At 42.4% G+C, this 22,307-nt stretch overlaps 1 protein-coding gene across 8 annotated transcripts in view; it reads left to right on the forward strand.

The window, feature by feature from the left end:
• The window catches only part of LOC132377708 (MICOS complex subunit mic25-b-like), a 700,497-nt gene that overhangs the window by 524,825 nt on the left and 153,365 nt on the right, over window positions 1-22,307 (forward strand). For 2 of the 8 annotated variants that reach the window (XM_059943946.1, XM_059943947.1), the window contains one exon: window positions 4,094-4,203. The exons of the other annotated variants lie outside the window; for them this stretch is intronic. In XM_059943946.1, the coding sequence (XP_059799929.1) occupies window positions 4,094-4,203 (110 nt within the window). The remainder of the gene's footprint in view (window positions 1-4,093; window positions 4,204-22,307) is intronic. 8 annotated transcript variants of the gene reach the window in all.

Consider the following 22,307-nt stretch of genomic DNA (forward strand, 5'->3'; position numbering starts at 1 on the left):
TAAGTTCCCCCGATCCTCCCAGGTACTCTCTGGGCAACTCCCTTCCGGAGTAAACTCAACCCCGCGGGCTGAAACAACCTCATCTGCCAACCCAGTGGATTTCTTCGAGGTAAGGGCACCCTTTTCATCTAGGGCTGCCCTCATTATCGGGAACACCTTTAGAATTTTCAACTTCTTCACACAGTTCTGCCAAACCAGACAGATCATCCCTGTCCAACTCTGGACCTCTTAACCGCTCTAGCGGTTCCTCATCTTTATTTTCTTCCTCTAGGACCTTTCTCCTCGCTAAGGGCAGATCTACCTCCGCTCCCTTACCCTCTTTCACTTTACTACTCTTCGTTTTACCACCCTCTAAACCCTCGTGGTACAGGGTTGGTAGAAATGTCTCGGCCAAATCAAAACTGGCCAGATTTAAACTGCTCGCGTTCTCAGCTGCCTTTCTCGACATGCTGCGAGTGACCACGCATGCGGGATAGATCTGGGACTCTAGGGGCGGAGCCTCAACTCTCACCGGCCACCGGTCCTCGTCATGGCTGCCCAAACCTTACCACTTGCTAAATCGTTACCGAGAAGGACGTCCGCATCAGTTCTCGGGAATTCTGATGGCACCCCTATTTCAACGGGTCCAGACACCAGCTCACAATCCATAATGACCTCATGTAAGGCCACCATTTCTGTCCTTTTACTTATTCCCCTCCCCATTCCCATTTTCCGACCAAATTCTAGTACCTTACTACTGATCAACGACAGCTCAGCCCCCGTGTCTCTCCAGATTCATACGGGAATTGGTGGGTCCCTCTTCCTCAAAGACACGGTTCTGTGTGACAGACAAGTCTCAGACCCTTCTTGTACTCTGTCTACCCGGGACTCTCTTGTCGATTTACTGATTACCACTGCACATCCGAGAGGGACTGCTGCTTTCCCTTTTCCCGTCTTCTTCCTCGGAGTAGAGCAATATGCCCACTCTTCCCACAATTAAAACAGGTCAAGCCCTGAAATCTCTGGCCGTCTGGCCTTTCCCCCTCAACCTTACCAATAGCTCCCGGCTGGACCTCTGCCTCAGCTGATGAACTTTCTCGATCGTTCCCACGGTCTCTCGGGGAACTTTTATTCAAGGAAAACTTTGTCTTGTAGGTTAGGGCATATTCATCTGCGAACCTAGCAAATTCTGAGATGGACTTATTCGGCTTCTCATTCAAATACATCCGGATCTCCTCCGGAACACAACCTTTAAATTCCTCAATCAAAATTAACTGCCTGAGACGCCCATAATCCTCGTCCACTATTTCTGCAGTGCACCAACGGTCCAAGAGCACACCCTTCTCATGGGCAAACTCGGTATACGTCTGATTCCACCCTTTCCGTAAATTTCTGAACTTTTGTCTATATGCTTCAGGTACTAGCTCGTAACCCCAGAGAATGGCCGCCTTTACTTTGTCATAACTCTCCTCCTCCATGGCCAACGCTGCATATGCCTGCTGTGCCTTCCCTTTGAACACACTTTGTAACAACGCCACCCACTGTGCTCTGGGCCACTCCTGATTCACTGCCACCTTTTCAAAAAGCAAGAAATAACTATCAACATCTGTCTCCTCAAACGGGGGTACTAACCTCAACGCCCGACTAACATCAAACTGCTCCTCTCGGTCTGACCCCTGACCGCGTTGCTCTTGCTTTAACTTCTCCATCTCCAAGTCATGTTTCCTCTGTCTCTTTGCCTCCCTCTCCTTCTCGGCCCTTTCCTTCTTCTCAGCTGCTTCCAGCTTTTTTAACTGAAGTTCATGCTCTCTTTGCTTCTCAGCTCTTTCCTGCTCCCTTTTCACCTCTAATGCCCTTAGCTGGAGCTCCTGATCCCATTTCACCTCTTACTCCTTTAGCTGGTGTGCATGCTCCCTTTGTTTGTCAGCACTTTCTCTCTCTCTCTCTTTCTCGGCTCTTTCTCTCTCTCTCTCTTTCTCGGCTGCTTCTATAAATTCATCCACATCCATCTTTGCTGGTTTCCCATCTGGCTACACGCGTACCAAATCCAAGTTTGGACTTACAAGCCCGATTCACTGGCTCCCCCATTTGGTTTCAAATCTCGAGACGAGAACCCCAATTGTTACAAAATTCCCGTAACTGGATCACTTACCAGCAAAGATAGAGAGGTCCGTTGAAGTCTGATGGTACTATTTTTAAAAGTCTTTATTTATAAAGGGGCACAAAAATAAGATTAATACAGACATTCAGATAATATACGTTGTCAATACTCAATCTAAAAACGCGGGTATAATAATAATCATCAATTAAGCAATGGCTCTATCGTTTGTCTAGGGGATATTGTATTGTCCGATGGAAAGATAAAAGTCACTGCCCTTTCAAGCTGCAGCTCTTTGGGTTTAAGAGAGATGGTTTTAAACTTGCCCGGGTCTTTTATGGAGCCAATCCGTTGAGTCGGGGGAGTTGGTTCCCCGTTGTTAGTTCCAAGTCGTTTTCTGTGGTACCAGCCACCAGCCCCCAGGCAAGGGAACCGTGCGCACGTGACTTCCTTCAAATGGCTTCCCGCTATTACGGGATCGCTAGCGTTTCTTCTGGTGCATCTGAGGAGCTGTACCTACAGCCCCTCTTTTATCTTAACTCGCAGGGTAGTAGATGTCAATCAGGTTGGGGTGATGCAATCTCTCTCTCAACCAGCCCACTTTGCCTGAGGGCCTGCACGTAGCATAGTCCCCAATCCACAAACGTTGTCTCCAGGAGACAATGATCATGTCTCTCTCTCATTTCCTGGGTCCTCTGACCCAACCCAATAAAGCTCTTGTGATTCTCACAAAGGGAAGGGGCTACCCCGCACCCTTCGGCCCCTCAGAGCTGTGGTACATTCATAACATTATGCAGCAGCAGTACAATGCAATACATAATAATATTCAATAAACTATAAATTATAGTGTGTGTGTGTATATATATAATTATATATTTAAATTAAACAAATAGTGCAAAAAAGTAGTAGTAAGGTAGTGTTCGTGGGTTCGATGTCCATTCAGAAATAAGATAGCAGAAGGGAAGAAACTGTTCCTGAATTGCTGAGTGTGTGTCTTCAGGCTCCTGTACCTCCTTCCTGATGGTAGCAATGAGAACAAAACATGACCTGGGTGATGGGTCCTTAATGATGGATGCCACCTTTTTGAGGCATCACTCCTTGAAGATGTTCAGAATGTGGGGGAAGCTAGTGCCCATGATGGAGCTGACTGAGTTCACAACTTACTGCTATTTATTTTGATCCTGTGTGGCGCCCCTCCATGGCAGGACAGTGATTCAGCCAGTTTGAATGCTTTCTGCGGTGCATCTGTAGAAAGTTGCGAGTGTCTTTGGTGACATACCAACTCTCCTCAAACTCCTATTGTGCTTTGTTGTTTACTTTCCCTGATGTAACTGTGTCTCCCTCAGGAGTCATGGAGTCATAGAAAACTACAGCACTGGAAAAGGATGTTCAGCCAATCCAGTCTGCGCAGATACAATCTATTAAAATGATAGCAAGGTTAAGAGTTTTCAGTTAGTTAGAAGTTCAAAGCAAATTTATTATCAAAGTATATATATGTCTAGGTGGCAGGATGGAGATACATCTATACCAAAGGAGGTGTGAGGTGCTCCTTCCCTCTGCTAGCCTGCAGCTCACCCTTGGGCAAAGTGTAGCACTTGCTTATCCCCCCTATCATGGTCAAGTGAAGCCATGGGAACAGGTTGGGTTGGTCATATGAATAGGGTCTCAGGTCTTGATAATGCGACCACTGACATCAGGCTGACAATCTCTGAAGAATATTGATAAGGCAGGGGTCACCCTTCCTGTAAAGACACTGCCCAGAAGAAGGCAATGGCATGCAACTTCTGCAGAACAAATTGCCAAGAACAGTTATGGTCACAGAAGGAGCATGAAGGGGGTCTTTCTCACAGGCGATGATCTCTCACTTGGTAGGCAGATCAAAGGCAGGTGGAAGACCATGATAGCCCACGTCATATGACATGGCACATAATGATGATGATGACCCGTACATCACCGAAGCAGAGTCCTGAAGATCAGTCTTGGCCTAAAACATTGACTGTTTATTCCTTTCCATAGATGCTGCCTGACCTGCTGAGTTCCTCCAGCATTTTATGTATGTTGCTTTGGACTTCCAGCATCTGTGGACTTTCTCCTGCTTGTTATATGTCACAATATACAACCCTGAGGTGAACTTTCTTACAGATGTCATCATAGAATAATAACCATAATACATCATAGAATAATAACCATAATAGAATCAATGAAAGATCGTACCAACTGGACGTTCAACCAGTGTGCAAAAGACAACCAACTTTGCAAATACAAAAATGAAAGAAATAATAATAATAAATAAATAAGCAATAAATATCAAGACCATGAGATGAAGAGTCCTTGAAAGTGAGTTAGGTGGCGAAAAATGAGAAAGTTGGATATCATTGTCTGACATACAATGGCGTTGAGGGAGAAATTTGATTGAATATAGTTCAAAAACCATAAGGCAGTTTTGGTGGAGTTCAGCAGTTTCTACTGGCAGTATGACCATTAACCCCAAGTACACAGACTGACAATGATTGGTAAAGAACTAGAAAAGACAAAAGGAAACATCTTTCCTGCAGGGCAGACTGAATCAAAATCAGAATCAGGTTTATTACCACTGATAAATATCATGAAGTGTGTTATTTTACAGTACCAGTACAGCGGAACACATCAAAAAAATACAATAAGGTACAAAATCAAATAAATAGTGCAAAAGACAAATAGTTCAGCGACCATTTGAAGTTCAAAAAAGGGAACTGCCTGAAGACTTACATGCAACGATTTAGGAGCAACTTCTTCCTCTCTAGCGTCAAATTCATAAGCACTAAATCATTATTCCTTTTTCTTAAACTATTTATTTTTGTAATTTATTGATTTTTATGTCTGCTACCACAGAACAACAGATTTCACAATATACTCTGTGTGAGGGATAATAAACCTGATTCTGATCCTGATCCTTTCCAGGGAAGGAAATGCTGCCATATGTCCAGTTTTCCTCTTCCCACCAAATGCATGTGGGAGGAAACTGGAGCACCCAGTGGAAGCCCATGCAGTCATGGGGAATACATAGAAACTCAATGTAGAAATTTCTAAATCTATCCCAAATTAGGTGTAATTTACAATTTTGTTTAGACTGGCACTGTAGCATAGTAGTTTGAATAATGCTTTACAGTGCCAGCGATCTGGGTTCACTTACCTAGACCGAATGCGAGTTTTGAACCTGAACCGCTGGTGCTGTAAAGTGTTACGCTAACTGTTATGCTACTGTGTCGCCCTAAAATAATAGGAACTCTCATCTAATTGAGGATAGAAGTTGAAATTCCATACATTTAAAAGAAGAAGACTTTTTGTTTAAATTTAAGAATAAGGTATTGCTTATTTAAAACAGTTGTAAAGCAAAGAAGGCATTTCTTTAATTTCAAATGATGGTGAGTCTTTGATGTGATATTCCTCCAAGGGCAGTGTGAGCAGAGTAGGTGCATTAACATAAACAGTGAAGTGTGTTGCTTGTGTTAACAACCAAAGGGTATGCTGGGGGCAGACAGGAAGTGTTGCCACTCATGTTCAAACAGAATACAATCAGCAGCAACAAAAACAACAGAACAAATAAAACCGAAGTTCAAAGTAAATTTTATTATCTAAGCACATATATGTCATTATATACAACTCTGAGATTCATTTTCCTGCGGGTGTACTCAGCAAATCTATAGAACATAACCATAACAGCATCAATGAAAGATCAACCAGAGTGCAGAACAGCAAACCAAGCCACGTTTCTACACCTGGACACCCACAGTCAATCCTCGAGCCCCAGGACAGGCCATCGCTGGGCTTCCGGCCTCCTGTGAACTTGTGCTGTTCTAAATGCAGAATTACTTTGGTGCTTGAGTAAGTGGACAGGAACTTGGAGTGAGGGCTGTAGTCAGATCAAAGTTCAAAGTTGAAAGTAAATTTATTATCAAAGTACATATATGTCACCATACACAACCCTGAGATTCATTTTCTTGCGGGCATACTCAATAAATCCAATAACCATAATCGAACTAATGAAAGACTGCACCAACAGGGCGACAAAAGACACAGACTGTGCAAGTACAAAAAGAAAGACGACAAAATAATAATAATAATATTAACCAGGTGGTTAACACAAAAAAAAAATCAAAAATACATAATAAAAGACCAACAAATTCAAGATGATAAATGTAGAAAATTCTGAGTAAAAAACAGAAACTATCCAACACATTGCAGGATCCTGTAGCAGTTTAAATCAATCTGATTACTGACACAGGCACAATCAAATGGCAAACATCATTCACCAAAATCTTGCTTTAAAATACAAACTCATAAGTGAAACCACACTTTACTATAAACACAAGCCTGGTTCAGTTTTAGAGTCAGAATACCACAAATTATATTATGACCGATCAGCTATTACAGATAGGACAATTCATAATATCTGTCCAGATTTAATAATACAGGATAAACAGGCAAGAACAACTGATTTAACCATTACAAACACACATAACTTGCAGAAATCAATACGTGAAAAATACCAGAAATATACTGAATTAAAAGAGGAAAATTGAAAGACTGTGGAATGTACATTGTCCTGATATTAATATCTACAACTGGTATCATCCCAAAGGCTTTGCGCCATAGCATTAAACAATTAGGGCAATGTCTATGGAAAACTTCAGAAAGCCGCGATACTAAACACCACTAGAGTGGTCCGAAAGTTCCCAGCAATTGAGAAGCCAGTGTGCTTGGCTATGCCCTTATCTCAGGTTTTATCAGCTTGAGCTGAGAAAGAAAAATAAATAATTAAGTCATTGAAAATGAGTCCATAGGTTGTGGGACAAGTTCAGTGATGGGCCAAGTGAATCTGAGTGAAGTTGAGTGAGTTTACCCTCTGGTTCAAGAGCCTAATGGTTGAGGGGTAGTATCTTGTCCTGAACCTGGTGGTGTGGGTTCTGATGCTCCTGTACCTTCTTCCCAATTGCACATACGTACAAACCCCATTTTCAGAAAAGTTGGGGTATTTTCCAAAATGCAATAAAACCAAAAATCTGTGATCTGTTAATTCACATGAACCTTTATTTAACTGACAAAAGTACAAAGAAAAGACTTTCAATAGTTTTACTGACCAACTTAATTGTATTTTGTAAATATACACAAATTTAGAATTTGATGGCTGCAGCACACTCAACAAAAGTTGTGACAGAGTTAAAATAAGATTGAAAAGTGCACAGAATATTCAAGTAACACCAGTTTGGAAGACTCCACATTAAGCAGGTTAATTGGTACCAGGTGAGGTATCATGACTGGGTATAAAAGTAGCGTCCATCAAAGGCTCAGTCTTTGCAAGCGAGGATGGGTTGTGGCTCACCCCTTTGTGCCAAAATTTGTGAGAGAATTGTTAGTCAGTTCAAAAGGAACATTTCCCAATGCAAGATTGCAGAGAATTTAGGTCTTTCAACATCTACAGTACATAATATTGTGAAAAGATTCAGAGACATCTCAGTGTGTAAAGGGCAAGGTCAGAAACCACTGTTGAATGCGCGTGATCTTCGAGCCCTCAGGCGGCACTGCCTAAGAAACTGTCATGTTACTGTGACAATTATAGCCACCTGGGCTCAGGAGTACTTCGAAAAACCATTGTCCCTTAACACAGTCTGTCGTTGCATCCAGAATGCAACTTGAAACTGTATTACGCAAGGAGGAAGCCATACATCAACTCTATGCAGAAACGCTGGCGAGTTCTCTGGGCCCAAGCTCATCTCAGATGGACCGAAAGACTGTGGAACCGTGTGCTGTGGTCAGATGAGTCCACATTTCAGCTAGTTTTCGGAAAAAATGGGTGTCGAGTTCTCCATGCCAAAGATGAAAACGGCCATCCTGATTGTTATCAGCGAAAGGTGCAAAAGCCAGCATCTGTGACAGTATGGGAGTGCATCAGTGCCCACGGCATGGGTGAGTTGCATGTATGTGAAGGTACCATTGACTCTGAGGTGTATATTAGGATTTTAGAGAGACATATGTTGCCATCAAGGCGACGTTTCTTCCCGGGATGTCCATGCTTATTTCAGCAGGACAATGCCAGACCACATTCTGCACGGGCTACAACAGCGTGGCTTTGTAGACACAGAGTGCGTGTGCTTGACTGGCCTGCTGCCAGTCCAGATCTATCTCCTATTGAAAATGTATGGCGTATCATGAAGAGGAGAATCAGACAACGGAGACCACGGACTGTTGAGCAGCTGAAGTTTTATATCAAGCAAGAATGGACAAAATTTCCAGTTGCAAATCTACTACAATTAGTATCCTCAGTTCCAAAACGATTAAAAAGTGTTGTTAAAAGGAAAGGTGATGTAACACAATGGTAAACATGCCTCTGTCCCAACTTTTGTTGAGTGTGTTGCAGCCATCAAATTCTACATTTGTGTATATTTACAAAATACAACTAAGTTGATCAGTAAAACTATTGAAAATCTTTCCTTTGTACTTTTGTCAGTTAAATAAAGGTTCACATGAATTAACATATCACAGATTTTTGTGTTTTGTTTTTATCGCATTTTGGAAAATATCTCAACTTTTCTGGAAATGGAGTTTGTACATTGGAGCATTGAGCCATTTAGTGAAATGTGGTATTTGCATTGAGGATGTGCTGGGGGCACGCCGCAAGCCTCACCATTGTTCCAGCATGAACAAAGCATACCGAAAACTTACCAACCAAAATCTGTTTGTCTTTGGAATGTGGGAAGAAACGTACGTGGTCAGTGGAAGGACATAGAAACTCCTTACAGCAGCAAGGTGAGAGTGATGGCATCGTGGGGCTGAATATCCTTGGCCTATTCTCTAATTTGTATGTTTGTGCGTACTTTAGAATTCATGGAATTTTGAAATATTTATATGAATGACTGTTAAATAAAATTGTCCTTTTATATCTAGAGTGGCATAATAGTACATAATTAATAGCGCACCTCATGCATCAAGCATAATATTTTCAGTGCTTTTTTATATAATGAAAATTGTTCATAAATACCTGACATTCTTGTCAATTCCTTTTTTTCTGACTATTGTACTGTGGCAGGCTGCACACCATGGAAACATGGTAATACATTGACTGTAAATTGTAGACACCTACGTCAAATGCACACGCGCACAGTGCAGAAGTTCCTGTCAGATTTCCTCTAGTGAGTTCTGATAGCTTTACAGTTACTCTGATCGCAAATTTGGGACATTGTTTTTAATTAGTGATTATAATGCCATATCTGAAGTAATTAACCATAACTGATTTTCTTGCTATAGCGTTAATCTTCATCATTTTCAATGTATCGGGGACTGTTAGTTTTTTTTACCAACTGAATGATCTTAAGACATGGATTTGTGACTATCCCATTGCTGAGACTAGATGGGATTGAAATTTATGTTATAAAATAATTAGTGAACTTAAGTGTTTTATAGCACAACTGAGATGAGTCAGGCCTAAAAGAACTAATATAGGCAGAGTGATAAAACCAGCTAAGTGCAAAACTGAGTTCATTTCTGACATCAGTCTGCAGTTTCTTGGTATGTTTCTAATTAAAATCTATGGGATTTGTTTCCAGTCACTGCCTAATCCATTTGACTTCGTAGCAACAGTTCTGAAGTAAATGAGTGAAAATTATAAACTGGTTTAATCATAAGTCCTTTTGAAATGATTCAAATTCTAGAGAATCACTGCTAATTTTGCCTCTAATTCCCTGCCGGATATAGAGTCACTGTAACAGAGTTAAACAGCACAAAAGCAGGCCCTTCGGCCCAACTTGTCCATGCTGACTAAGGTGCCCAACTAAGCTAGTCCTGTTGCCTGCAGTTTGGTCAATTTAAATGCTGGCCCAGATAGATTGAAAAGGCATGGTGTCAGAACTGGAGGTGAGGGTCAAGCCGGTTCTGTTTGTGGCGTTTACTCCACTCTCTGGGCTTCATGATTGTGAGCTTTGTAGCGATTTGCCCTACTGCGTCATGAACTGAGACTCAGGCTATAGGCCTATTCCGGTTGCTCCAGGCTCCGGGTCTATGGACTGAGTGATGTTGCTTGCTTTTACTGTTTGCACGATTCATGTTTTCTTTCTCTCTTTGTGCATTGGATGTTTGTCTTTTAAAAACTTTTTTTTAGGTTTCTTGCTTTGTGGCCGCCTGTGAGGAGATGAATCTCAAGGTTGTGTAATTTATGCATACTGAGATAATAAATGTTGAACTTTTAACTGCATTTGGGTGAAACATGGGCAAGCTGAACTAGCTTAGATGTGTATCCCTTTTGCCAATCAACTTTCCAGCTCTTAGCTTCATCCCTCTCCCTCCTGTCTTCCCCTATCATTTTGGATCTCCCCCTCCCCCTCACACTTTCAAATCTCTTACTATCTCTTCTTTCAATTAGTCCTGACCAAAGGTCTCGGCCCGAAACGTCGACTGCACTTCTCCCTATAGATGCTGCCTGGCCTGCTGTGTTCCACCACCATTTTGTGTGTGTTGCTTGAATTTCCAGCATCTGCAGATTTCCTCGTGTTTGTAGACGTGCATCTTGGTCTGCAAGGAAGAGTTGTGCCAAAGAGCCTGGTTCTTAAAGAGATTAAATATTAGGGGTGCTATGGTACCGTACCAGTCAGTGCGATGCTATTACAGCTCAGGACATCGGAGTTCTGAGTTCAATTCCGGTCTCCTCTGTAAGAAGTTTGTATGTCCTTCCCATGAGCATGTGAATTTCCTCTGAGTGTGCTGGTTTCTTCACATAGTCCAAAGATGTACCACTTAGTAGGTTAAATGGTCATTGCAATTTGTCCTGTGATTAGGCTAGGGTTAAATAGATGGGTTGCTGGGCGGTGTGGCTCGTTAAATAATTAAATAAGATAAATTAGCTTTATTTCTCACATACACATTGAAACATTGAGATGTACAGTGAAATGTGTTGTTTGTGTCAAGGATGTGCTGGGGGCACACCGCAATTTAATAATGACCATGAACATCCTAAGCCTGGCTGCAAAATGCGGAAGACTGGGCATAGGCCTAGCAAGCCCATCCCATAAAGGATAAAGGAATCAGGGGGAATGGAGAGAAGGCAGGTACAGGGTTCTGAGTTGGATGATCAGCCATGATCATACTGAATGGCGGTGCAGGCTCGAAGGGCCAAATGGCCTACTCCTGCACCTATTTTCTATGTTTCTGTAAAAACCCAAAGCTTAAACCAAAGTTTTCTGTAAAATGGTTTATGGTTAGCATTAGTGAGTTACAGGCATGCTACGTAAGCGCAGGAAGCATGGCAACAATATTCAGCTGATTTGTCTTGGTGCAGGGTCTCATCATTATCTTGGTCAGATAATTTGTCTTGGTAAAGTTAATCGGCCCTAAACATCAACTCTATTCCTTTCCATGGATGCTTCCTGACTTGAGTTCCTCCAGCATTTTGTGTGTTTTACCTTGTTGATTTGATTTGATGCATGCAATAGCTTTTGCTGTATGTTTTGATGAAGACTGTCTGGTACGATGGCAGTGTGCTCGTTCTCAGTGTCCACTCCCGGGTCTAATCAGAGGTATATTCGTTTGTCTTGTCTGTATTTTGTACGATTGCAAGTCACTGCTGGAAACTAAGAACAGTAAGTACTGCAGGTCTACCCTATCAGTGTGTTGCTAGACAGCAACGGAGCTGGACTTATTACCTGTGTTGTCGCCTGGACTTGTGTACCGTTGGACAGTGTGCACTCCAATAAAAAGTGCAAGTTATTGCCTTGGACATTTTTATTGTGATCACAAGACCCTGTTGGACAGGGGAGTTGTGTTGCCTCAGTTGCAGTGAGGGCTAAGCCTAGATCTGCTCAATTTGAATGACTACAGTTGCTTTATGGCCTTTAATATAGCTTCAGCGAAGACAAGATGAAATAATATAGCAGTAGGACTTACAATAATCTGATTACACTGTGCTTATAGAGTAGTTGATGGCTGGGAGAGAATTGCACAAATGATAAATTATTTTTTAATGCATGATACAAGCCATAACATATTAATTGGGTTTAAATGACATCAGTCTGCAAGAGCACAATTTAAGAATATGAGTTTAAACTTTGAGAACTGATTTATTACATCTTGATTATATCAGTAAACTTACCTTGATAATGCAAATAGCTTTTATTATTGGGCATGTCTGGGAGTTTGCCTTCCTAATGTCTGTACCAACTCTGCTGTTTGGTAGTTCGGGAGAAGATGTTTTACACTGGCTGAAATCAATGTTAAAGACTTTACCCAATCGTAAAACAATCCAATTGAAAGTTTAAGCAGGAACTTTCTAGGCAGATGAACAGCTTGGCACGGAGTAGGTAGGCTAAAGGGACTGTTCTGCGCTGTAATTCTCTATAACTCTATGATTCGTTTCAAAGAAAAATGATCTGCTAGATCAGAAATATTGTTTCCTTTACTTGAAAATAAATCAACTTAACACCTGCTCTCTAAATAAATCTCTTATTTCTGGCACAAACATGAGAAAATCTGCAGATGCTGAAAATCCAAAGCAACACACACAGAATGCTGGAGAAACTCAGCAGGCCAGGCAGCATCTAAGGAAAATAGTAGTTGTTGATTTTTCAGCTGAGACCCTTCCTCAGGACTGGCTTATTTCTATATTCTTATTTCTATAGATGTTTTCCTAATTCTTCAATCATTTTCTCCTCCTGCATCATATTTATCTACACAACCCCACAACTTCTCTTTCATCTGAAAAAGAGCATCCTGCTTGATCCAGCCTTGCAATCACATCTTCAAGTCTTCACATCTTGTCTGTTGTTACTTGCTCCCACTGTCACAATGAATAACCTCCACAGATGAAATGAAAAACAAACATGTTGGAAATAATTTGCAGATCAAGCAATGTATGTGAAGAAAGTGACAGACTAAACATTTCACATTTTGTCTTAACCCAAATCGTTAACTCTTTCTCTCTCCACAGTTTCAGTCTGACCTGCCATTTCAAGATTTATCATTATTTACCTCAGATTTCCAACATCTGCAGGTTTTCTTTTCCTTTTCAAGCTCCCCTTGTGATGGTATTGGGTTTGCTGACTGTGAAGTTCTAAGCTCAAACAAAGACCTTAAGCTCTATTGGATATAAATAGCCACAAATGCTCTCACTAAAGGGAGATTATATTTAGCTACTGAATCTTCCAAGACCAGTTCACTTCCTTGTTGAAGACCAGAAGTTAAGTAATGTTGGTTGGAACTGTTTGACCTTACAAGTTGCAGCTGCTGTGTTTAGAAAGTGAGCTTGGCAAAACATGAGATCCTTTTGAAGGCAACATGAGTGAATCTGCAGATGCTGGAGATATATAAAAACACAAAATGCTGGCAGAACTCAGCAAGCCAGACAGCATCTATGGGAGGAGGTAGTGATGACGTTTCGGGCCGAAACCCTTCATCAGGAGATACTTTCGCCTGGGAAGTGAATATCCCTCGCACCTACATGCATGTTCCCAGTTTTTTTGGAGTAGACATGGCTCCACATGATATCAATGACCTTTCAGAACATCGTGCAAACGATTGATTGTTCCATGGAACGTTCGGCAGTACAGCACAGATACAGGTCCTTTGGCCCGCAATGTCAAATTAAACTTTGGATTTCCAGCATCAGCTGAATTTTTTATATTTAAAATTAAACTGAAGCTCTTCTGACTGTATGTGATTTATATCCCTATATATTCATAGTTATAGAAAAATACAACACAGAAACAGGCCCTTCAGCCCTTCTAGTCCATGCTGAGTCACTTAATCTGCCTACTCCCGTCAACCTGCACCAGGACCATAGCCCTCCATAACTTCTACCATCCATGTACCTATCCAAACTTCTCTTAAATGTTGCAATCCAGCTTGCATGCACCACTTCTGCTGGCAACTCATTCCACACTCTCACGACTCTCTGTGTAGAAGTTCCCCCTCATGTTTCCTTTAAGCTTTTCACCTTTCACACTTAACCCATGGCCCACCCAGTTTCAGTGGGAAAAGACTGCTTGCATTTACTCTATCTATACCCTTCTGTCTGTCCCACCATCTCCAACAGCCCATTCCAGGCACCCACCAATCTCAGTGTAAATAAAAACTTTCTCTGCACATTTCCTTTAACTTTCCATCACCTTAAATGCATGATGTCTAAAACTTAACACTTGTACCCTTGGAAAAAGAATCTGACTGTTTACAATATGTGTCTACCCAGGATGATGGGGTAGAGATATGTCTTTGCCAAAGGAGGTGTAAGGCTTTCCTTTCCCTGCTGGTCACCCTTGGGCAAGGTGTAGCACCTGCTTATCCCCCCGATCAGGGTCACGTGAAGCCAAGGGGGCAGGTGGTGGATGGTCATTACTGCAGCTGGTGCACATCACAGATCTTGGTGATGCAACCAGTTAGAATGCTGTCCAGGATAGATCTGTAGAAGCTTGCTGGCATACAAAATCTCCTCAAACTCTTGAAGAAATATAGCAGCTGATGTGCCTTCTGGGCCCAGGATAGATCTTCAACTCCACCATGAACAGTCTGAAGTGTGGCTGTGAAAGGAGAAGGGTTGGGCAATGGGCCAGCAACCCCATCCCATAAAAACCCAGAGCTACAGAAATGCCAAGAGAAGCTCCCTGAGAGAGGAAGGATTTTTAAAAATATGCTAAACCGGGGGGAAACTTGATAGAATGGCAAAGGACAGTGGACTCTGGTGACCCAGTGTCTACAGACTATGTAGACAGCCTATGACCCAGTGGAGGTGATGGGCTTAAGTAAATTAAGTTAGGATAGAACTTCAGAGATGTTGATACCCAGCATTTAAAACTTCTCATGCTGTTCATTGCTGACCGCTTGATAAGGTCTGGCGCACGTAAGAACATAAGATATAGGTGCAGAATTAGGCCATCTGGCCTATCGAGTCTGCTCCGCCATTCCATCATGGCTGATCCATTTCCCTCTCAGCCCCAATCTCCTGCCTTCTCCCCGTATCCCTTCAAACCCTGACTAATCAACCTCTGCCTTAAATATAGTCAGTCACTTGGCCTCCACAGCCACCTGTGGCAATGAATTCCAGACTCACTATTCTCTGGCTAAAGAAATTCCACCTTATCTATGTTCTAAATGGATATTCCTCTATTCTGAGAGAATGTTCTCTTGACTTCCCCTTCCTGAAGTCCACAATCAATTCCTTGTCTTTACTGATGCTGAGTGCAAGGCTGTTGTTGAAACACCACTCAGTCTTTAGAATGTATTGTAATGTTTTTTCAGACAGCCCTATGTCTTCACTGATGATACACTCAAGCTCTTTCCTGTCCACACGCAAGGCGGTGTTTTGACATTTACTCACGCTGTCAGATGGTGAAGACTGGAGCACTTTTAATTTAGAATACCATGTGGAGAGAGTCCAGAGGGACTCCCTATTAGACGGATAGGATATCATCTTGTTTAGCAGCTGTACAGCCCTCAGGCCCCATTACATAGTCTGGCACTAAACCAGTTTGTTTGGTATCCCTCGATAACACTTCGGGCAAGTCCCATGGGCTCTTCCCCATAAAAGAGGCAACAATTAACAGATTTGCTTTAACTCCCTCTTAGCAAAATTACCTCAGCTGATGAACTAAGGGAAAAGAGGTCCAAAGGGAGCATTTCAAATGCAAAGCACTTCCACATCTGGAAGAATGTTGAAATAAGTTTGGAGTCTCTCTTCAGATTTAGATTCAGAACCTGAATCTGAAAAGAAATATTACAAAAATTTCAGATTCATGTACACCGAGTTACAGAGAAATGTGTCTTCTTTTCTTCAGTCCTGTTGAAGGGTCTCTGCCCGAAATGTCAACTATACTTCTTCCATAGATGCTACCTGGCCTGCTGAGTTCCTCCAGCATTTTGTGTGTGTTGCTCGGATTTCCAGCATCTGCCGATTTTCTCTTGTTTGTGAAGTGCGTCATTTTGTGTTTAGCAAATGGCACAACCTAGGTCTGGGCTCAGGGCAGACCGCAAGTGGCGTCACACATTCCAGCGCCAACACAGCGTGTCCGCATCCTCAGCAGAACAACTCAGTGCACAAGCAACAAAAACAACAGAGAAAACAAACCCAGTTCCTCCCACCCAACCCCTCACAAACGCAGACAGCTCACCAACCACTACTAACTTAATTTAATTACTTATATACAGTACTGAACAAAAGTCTGGGGCACATATACTGTATATATCTAGGGTGCTTAAGACTTTTGCAAAATATTGTAGTAATTTTATATTTTGCATTGTACTGCCGCTGCAAAAAGAAAACAAATTTCATGACACATGTGAGTGATGTTAAACCTGATTCAGATATGGGTCTCTAATGTGGACTGAGAGTGGGCAGGGGGAATGGGCCAGGGAGATGGGAAACCATGATTGGGAAAAGGGGAAGGGAGCAGAAAGCACCAGAGAGATATTCTGTAATGATCTATAAACCAATTGTTTGGAATCAAATGATGTTGCCTGGCGTTTCTGTGCCAGATACGTCTGCGCCTGCAACACCCTCTCCCTGCCCCTGGCACTCCCTCTCTGCCACCTACCCCACACCCTTCCCGCAGCACTCCACCCTCGCCATTCCCAACATCCTCTGCTCCCACCAGATTTACAAGTTTGGTCTCTGCTCCACGTTGACAAATACAGTACTGTGCAAAAGTCTTAGGCACTTTGACTATAAATATGTGCCTAGGAGTTTTGCGCAGTACAGTATATTACTTATATGTTTTATAGTAATTTTTTCTGTCTTGCATGGTACTGTTGCCACAAAACAACAAAGTTCACAACATATGTCAATGATAGTAATCACAAAGTACACTGCAGATGATGTGGTCAGTGTTAATAAGCCCGACTCTGAACTGTAAGGGCCCATTGCTACCAGGTATGGAAGATGAAATTCAGTATCTGTAGATAACAAAGATCTGGAGCGAAAATAACAATTTTATGACAAACACGAGAAAATCTGCAGATTCTGGATATCCAAAGCAATGCACAGAAAATGCTGGAGGAACTCAGCAGGCCAGATAGCATCTATGGAAAAGAATAAACAGTCGACATTTCAGAGCGAGACCCTTCTTCAGGACTGAGAGGTAAGGGGGGAGATGCTTGAATTAAAAGGTAGGTGGGAGGAGAAAGGAGCTGACTGGGAGGAGATAGGTGAGGCCAGGTAGCTGGGAAGGGTCAAGGGCTGGAGAGGAAGGAATCTGATAGGAGAGGAGAGTGGATCATAGGAGAAATGGGAAGAGGAAGGACACGGGGAAGTAATCGGCAGGTGAAAAATGGTAAAAGGTCAGGAGGTGGGAGGGATTTTTGTTCACTGGAAGAAGAAACATCAGGTTGGATGCTACCCAGATGAAATATAAGGCTTTGCTCCTCAACCCTGAGAGTGGCCTCACCTTGGCATAAGAGGAGGCCATGGACTGATGTGTTGGAATGGCAATGGAATTGGAATTAAAATGTTTGGCCACTGGGAAGTCCCACTTGTGATGGATATTAAACCTGATTCTGAGGTATAGAGTGAGGCTGCATCTGTCTATAAGCACACATATTCATGTTTCCAACAGGACCTGGTTAGTGGAGATTGTTTAGTTATCGATACTGTAACATTTTATTTGGTAGATTGTTTATCCAGAACTACACATTTTAGTATTTAACTACACAGATAACTGTTTAGTTATCAAGATGGTAATAAATCACAGTCAGGAGAAAGGAAACTAATAACACACAAATCTTCAGATCTCTTATAGCCAGTGAAGCATTTCGGTGATTAACTCAGTCTGGTGAAATTTTATTGTGCATCCACTCAGCCAAATCAAAAGCGGGGTGCTGGGGTTATATGATAAGCCGTTTACATATGGGCTGCGGCAAAGATAAAGTTTATAAAGCAGATGGACGGTTGTAACTGGACACAGCTGAAGCACTGTACAGAGGATAATCGGAAGGGCTTCAAGTTCATTGTCATTCAACCATACGCATGTATACAGCTAAACAAAACATAATTCTTTTGGGGCCAAGGTGCAAATCATGGTACATATGTTCTTGTACAGCACATGTATGTGACTATACTATATGTACATATATGTGACTGTATGTGAGTGTGGAAAGCAAGGCGAGTTTGCAGCACTGTCTACCAGCTTCTTGCTTGCTGCTACCGGAGGAAGGTGTTTACATGTGACGGTCTCTCCCTTTCCCTCTTACTTGCTGCTCCTGAGGGAAGGCCCTGCATTCAAACGATCTCTCTCATTCCTTGATGCTGTCGGAAGACGGTGCCGGAGCAAATTTTGATGGACGCGATTTATGGGTTTGATCTGTAATTCTCATTATGATGTGTTTTACTGGTTTATTATGGTTGCTCCTCTTTCTGTTGCAATTTTTGGGAGACCTTGAATCGGCAGCCTGCAGATAATGAACATAGAGCTGAACTAAATATGGACTCTGATTTTGTGCTTTATATTCTGTGTTTTTGCTCATTCTTTCTTGTTGTCGTTTGTGTGATTTGTTTTATGCATGGGCTGTTGATGTTCTGATGCTGTTTGTGTGATTTGCTTTTTGCATTGGGGGGGTTGAGGTTTTTTCTTTGAAAGGGTTCCATGGTTTTCTTTCTTGTTTTTCTTTGTTTTGTGGCTGTCTGTGGAGGAAACAAACGATTCTCAGAGCTGCATACTGCATACATACTTTGATAATAAATATACTTTGACTCCTTTGAATTTACATGAACTAGCATTTTCACAATCTTCTGAAGGACTCAGTGGACTTAGCTCTAAAGCTTAGCTCTGATTTATACTTATGCGTCTCATCTAAGTAGGTACCGTGTACCCTTTGCCGTAGGGTGATGTGCACCTCCCCAAAAAAGTAACTCACACGTCGCGGCGACGCAGACTGCAACTAATGATTGGTCCGCTTGGCAGCATCGCATTTCCTCCTATGCATTTCCGTTGCTTCTTCTTTGCCGTGTCTGTACACTGATATGTAATAGATGAACCAAATCGTCAAATCTACCTGCCAACATGTGAAAATGTTTGAAGTGTATTCCCTCATCCATGTCTCTCATGAAGAAACTCAACACAGTGGCATAGAAGCCAACTAGCATTTTGGCGCACACCAACGCATGCTCGCTACGGTGTAGAGTGACGCAGAAGTGAAAATCAGGGCTGCGGCGTAGCCCATACGCACAAGTATAAATCAGCCTTAAGGAATGCAGTTACGGCACCTTTAAGCAGATGAAGGTACATTACTACAACTGAAAGAGAGGGTGGATGAGAGAACTCCAAGCCAGACTAAAGCATTGGGGTATGAAACTCCCTCTACCCATTATCTTGTCAGTAAATGTACAGTCACTGAGGAATAAGATGATGGATCTAAGGGCAAGATTACTGTACTGGAGGGAAATGTGGGATTACTGTGTTCTGTGTTTCACAGAGACGTGGCTCACTCAAGACATATCAGATACATCAGTAGGACTAGGGATCTTTTTGATACACTGGATAGACTGGACTGCTAAGTCATAGAAGGCCAAAGGTAGGGGGTCTATGTTTCATGATAAACTCTTTGTGGTGCTTGGACATAGCGGTGTTGTTGAACTCTTGTTCCCCCAACCTGGAACATCTAATCATTTAAGTACCAAGAGAGTTCATTTCCATGATACATACTGCAGCTTACATACTGCCAAAGACCAATGTTAATCAGGCACTCAAATTACTGAGTGCCGCGATCGTCAAACAAGGAAAGGTTTACCCTAATGCCTTTCAAATCATTGCCAGGGACTTCAAACAGGTTTGTTTGATAATTGGCAAGTGATTCCTTGTTTGTCGAAATCTCTGCCCAATTATCTTCAACCTGTCACCTGCAGTACAAGGGATCCCAACACACTCAACCATTGTTATACTATGATTAGGAATGCCTACCGTTTGATCCCCAGATCTCATTTCGGGATACCTAACTATCTGGCTGTCCTCCTCCTACCCGCGTACAGAGAGATGCTATAGGATTGCTTCAAGTTGGTGGACTGGGTTGTCTTCAAGAGCTCATCAAAGGATCTGTGCCATGGTGGTCACGGACTTTATGAAAACAGTCGTAGACGACAGTGTCCCCGCAAAATCATTCGGAGTCTTCCCAACCAGAAGCCCTGGATAAACCATCTGCTGAGGGCCAGATCAGTGGTATTCAGATCTGGTGACCAGGGAAGTTACAAGATGTCCAGATACAGTCTCCAGAAAATCATCTCATGTGTGAAGTGGCAACTCCAGACCAAATGATTCATTGAAAGATACTTGATAGCTGTAGCAGGATTTGAATGCTATCACCTGCTACAAAATGAAAGTAAGTGACATAGGTGACAACAAAGTTTCACTCCCAGAAGAGCTCAATGCCTTTTATGTTCGCGTTGACCTTCAAACCATGGAGGCACCTTTACAAACTCCCACAGTCCCCAGTGACCATGTGGTTTAATCTCACTGTGCATTTACAGTCTCACTGTTATGGAATGTTTTGAGAGATTGGTGAAGAAACTCCAGTGTGAAAGCATCCTTCATGAGTGTGAACACACGGAAAGCATCCGGATGGGGTACTTGACTGAGTACTAAAGACCTGTGCTGATCAACTGGCTGCAGTGTTTACTGAGACCTTTAGCCTCCTGCTTTGATAGACTGAGGAACCCCCCTGCTTCAAGCAGGCTTCAATTATACCAGTGCCGAAGAAGAACGGCAATGCCTCCGGTTGCATTTACATCCACTGTGATGAAGTGCTTTGAAAGATTGGTGATGAAACACATCAACTGCTGCCTGAGTACTGACTTGGATCCACTCCAATTTGCCTACTGGCACAACAGGTCCAAAAAAGGTGCCATTTCATTGGCTTGTCACTCAACCCTGGAGTATCTGGACAGTAAAGATGCATACATCAGGATGCTATTTATTGATTATAGCTCGGCGTTCTGTACCATCATCCCCCCAAAACTGATCAATAAGCTCCAAGACCTTGGCCTCAATACCTCCCTGTGTAATTGGATCCTCAGTTTCTTCACTTGCCAGTTTGGATTGGAAAAAACATTCCCTCCACAATCTCCATCAGCACAGGTGCACCACAAGGCTGTGTGCTTAGCCCCCTGCTCTACTCAGTTTATACTTATGACTGTGAGGCTAAGCACAGCTCCAATGTCATATCTAAGTTCGCTAATGACACCAGCATGGGCCAAATTAAAGATGATGATGAATCAATGTATAGGAGGGAGATTGAAAGTCTGGCTGAGTGGTTCCACAACAACAACCTCTCACTTAATGTCAGCAAGACCAAGGAACTGATTATTGACTTCAGGGGGAAACCGAGCATGTAGATATCACTACAAAGGAAGCATGGCAGCACCTCTATTTTCTTGGAAGCTTGCAAAGATTCAGCATGTCATCCAAAACTTTGGCAAAGTTCTACAGATGTGCCATGGAGATTATGTTGACTGGTTGCATCACAGCCTGGTATGGAAACACAAATGCCCTTGAAGGGAAAATCCTGCAAAAAGTAGTGGATGTAGACCAGGCCACCAATGGTATAGACCTCCCCAAGACTGAGCACATCAACATGGACTGCTTCCTCAGGAAATTAACATCCATCATCAAGGACCCCAATTTCCAGGCCCACGCTCTCTTCTTGATGCTGCCGTCAGGAAGGAGATACAGGAGCCTCAAGACCCTAACCACCAGCTTTAAGAACAATTATTATCCCTCAACCATCAGGCTCTTGAAGCATTGGGAATAGCATCACTCAACTTCACTTGCCCCAACACTGAAATGTTCCCACAACCTATGGATTCACTTTCAAAGACTGTTCATCTCATGCTCCACATATTTATTGCTTTTTTTTTGTATTTCCACACTTTATTGTCTCTTGCATATTGTTTCTTGTCTGCCCTGTTGTGTGCAGTCTTTCATTAATTCTATTGTGTTTCCTTGTATTTATTGTGAATGCCTGCAAGAAAATGAATCTCAGGGTTGTATATCGTGATATATCTGCAGTTTGATAATAAACTTGTGCAAAAATCCCAAGAGATCAACGGGTTCTGAGATACTCAAACCACCCCATCTGGCACCAAGAATCTGCCATGGTCAAAGTCACTTTGATCACATTTCTTCCGCATTTGGTCTGAACAACACCTGAACCTCTTGCCCGTGTCTGCATGCTTTTATGCATTGAGTTGATGCTCCATGATTGGCTAATTAGATAATTGCATTAATGAGCAGGT

The sequence above is a fragment of the Hypanus sabinus genome, chromosome 19, assembly GCF_030144855.1.
Source record: "Hypanus sabinus isolate sHypSab1 chromosome 19, sHypSab1.hap1, whole genome shotgun sequence".
NCBI lineage: Eukaryota > Metazoa > Chordata > Chondrichthyes > Myliobatiformes > Dasyatidae > Hypanus > Hypanus sabinus.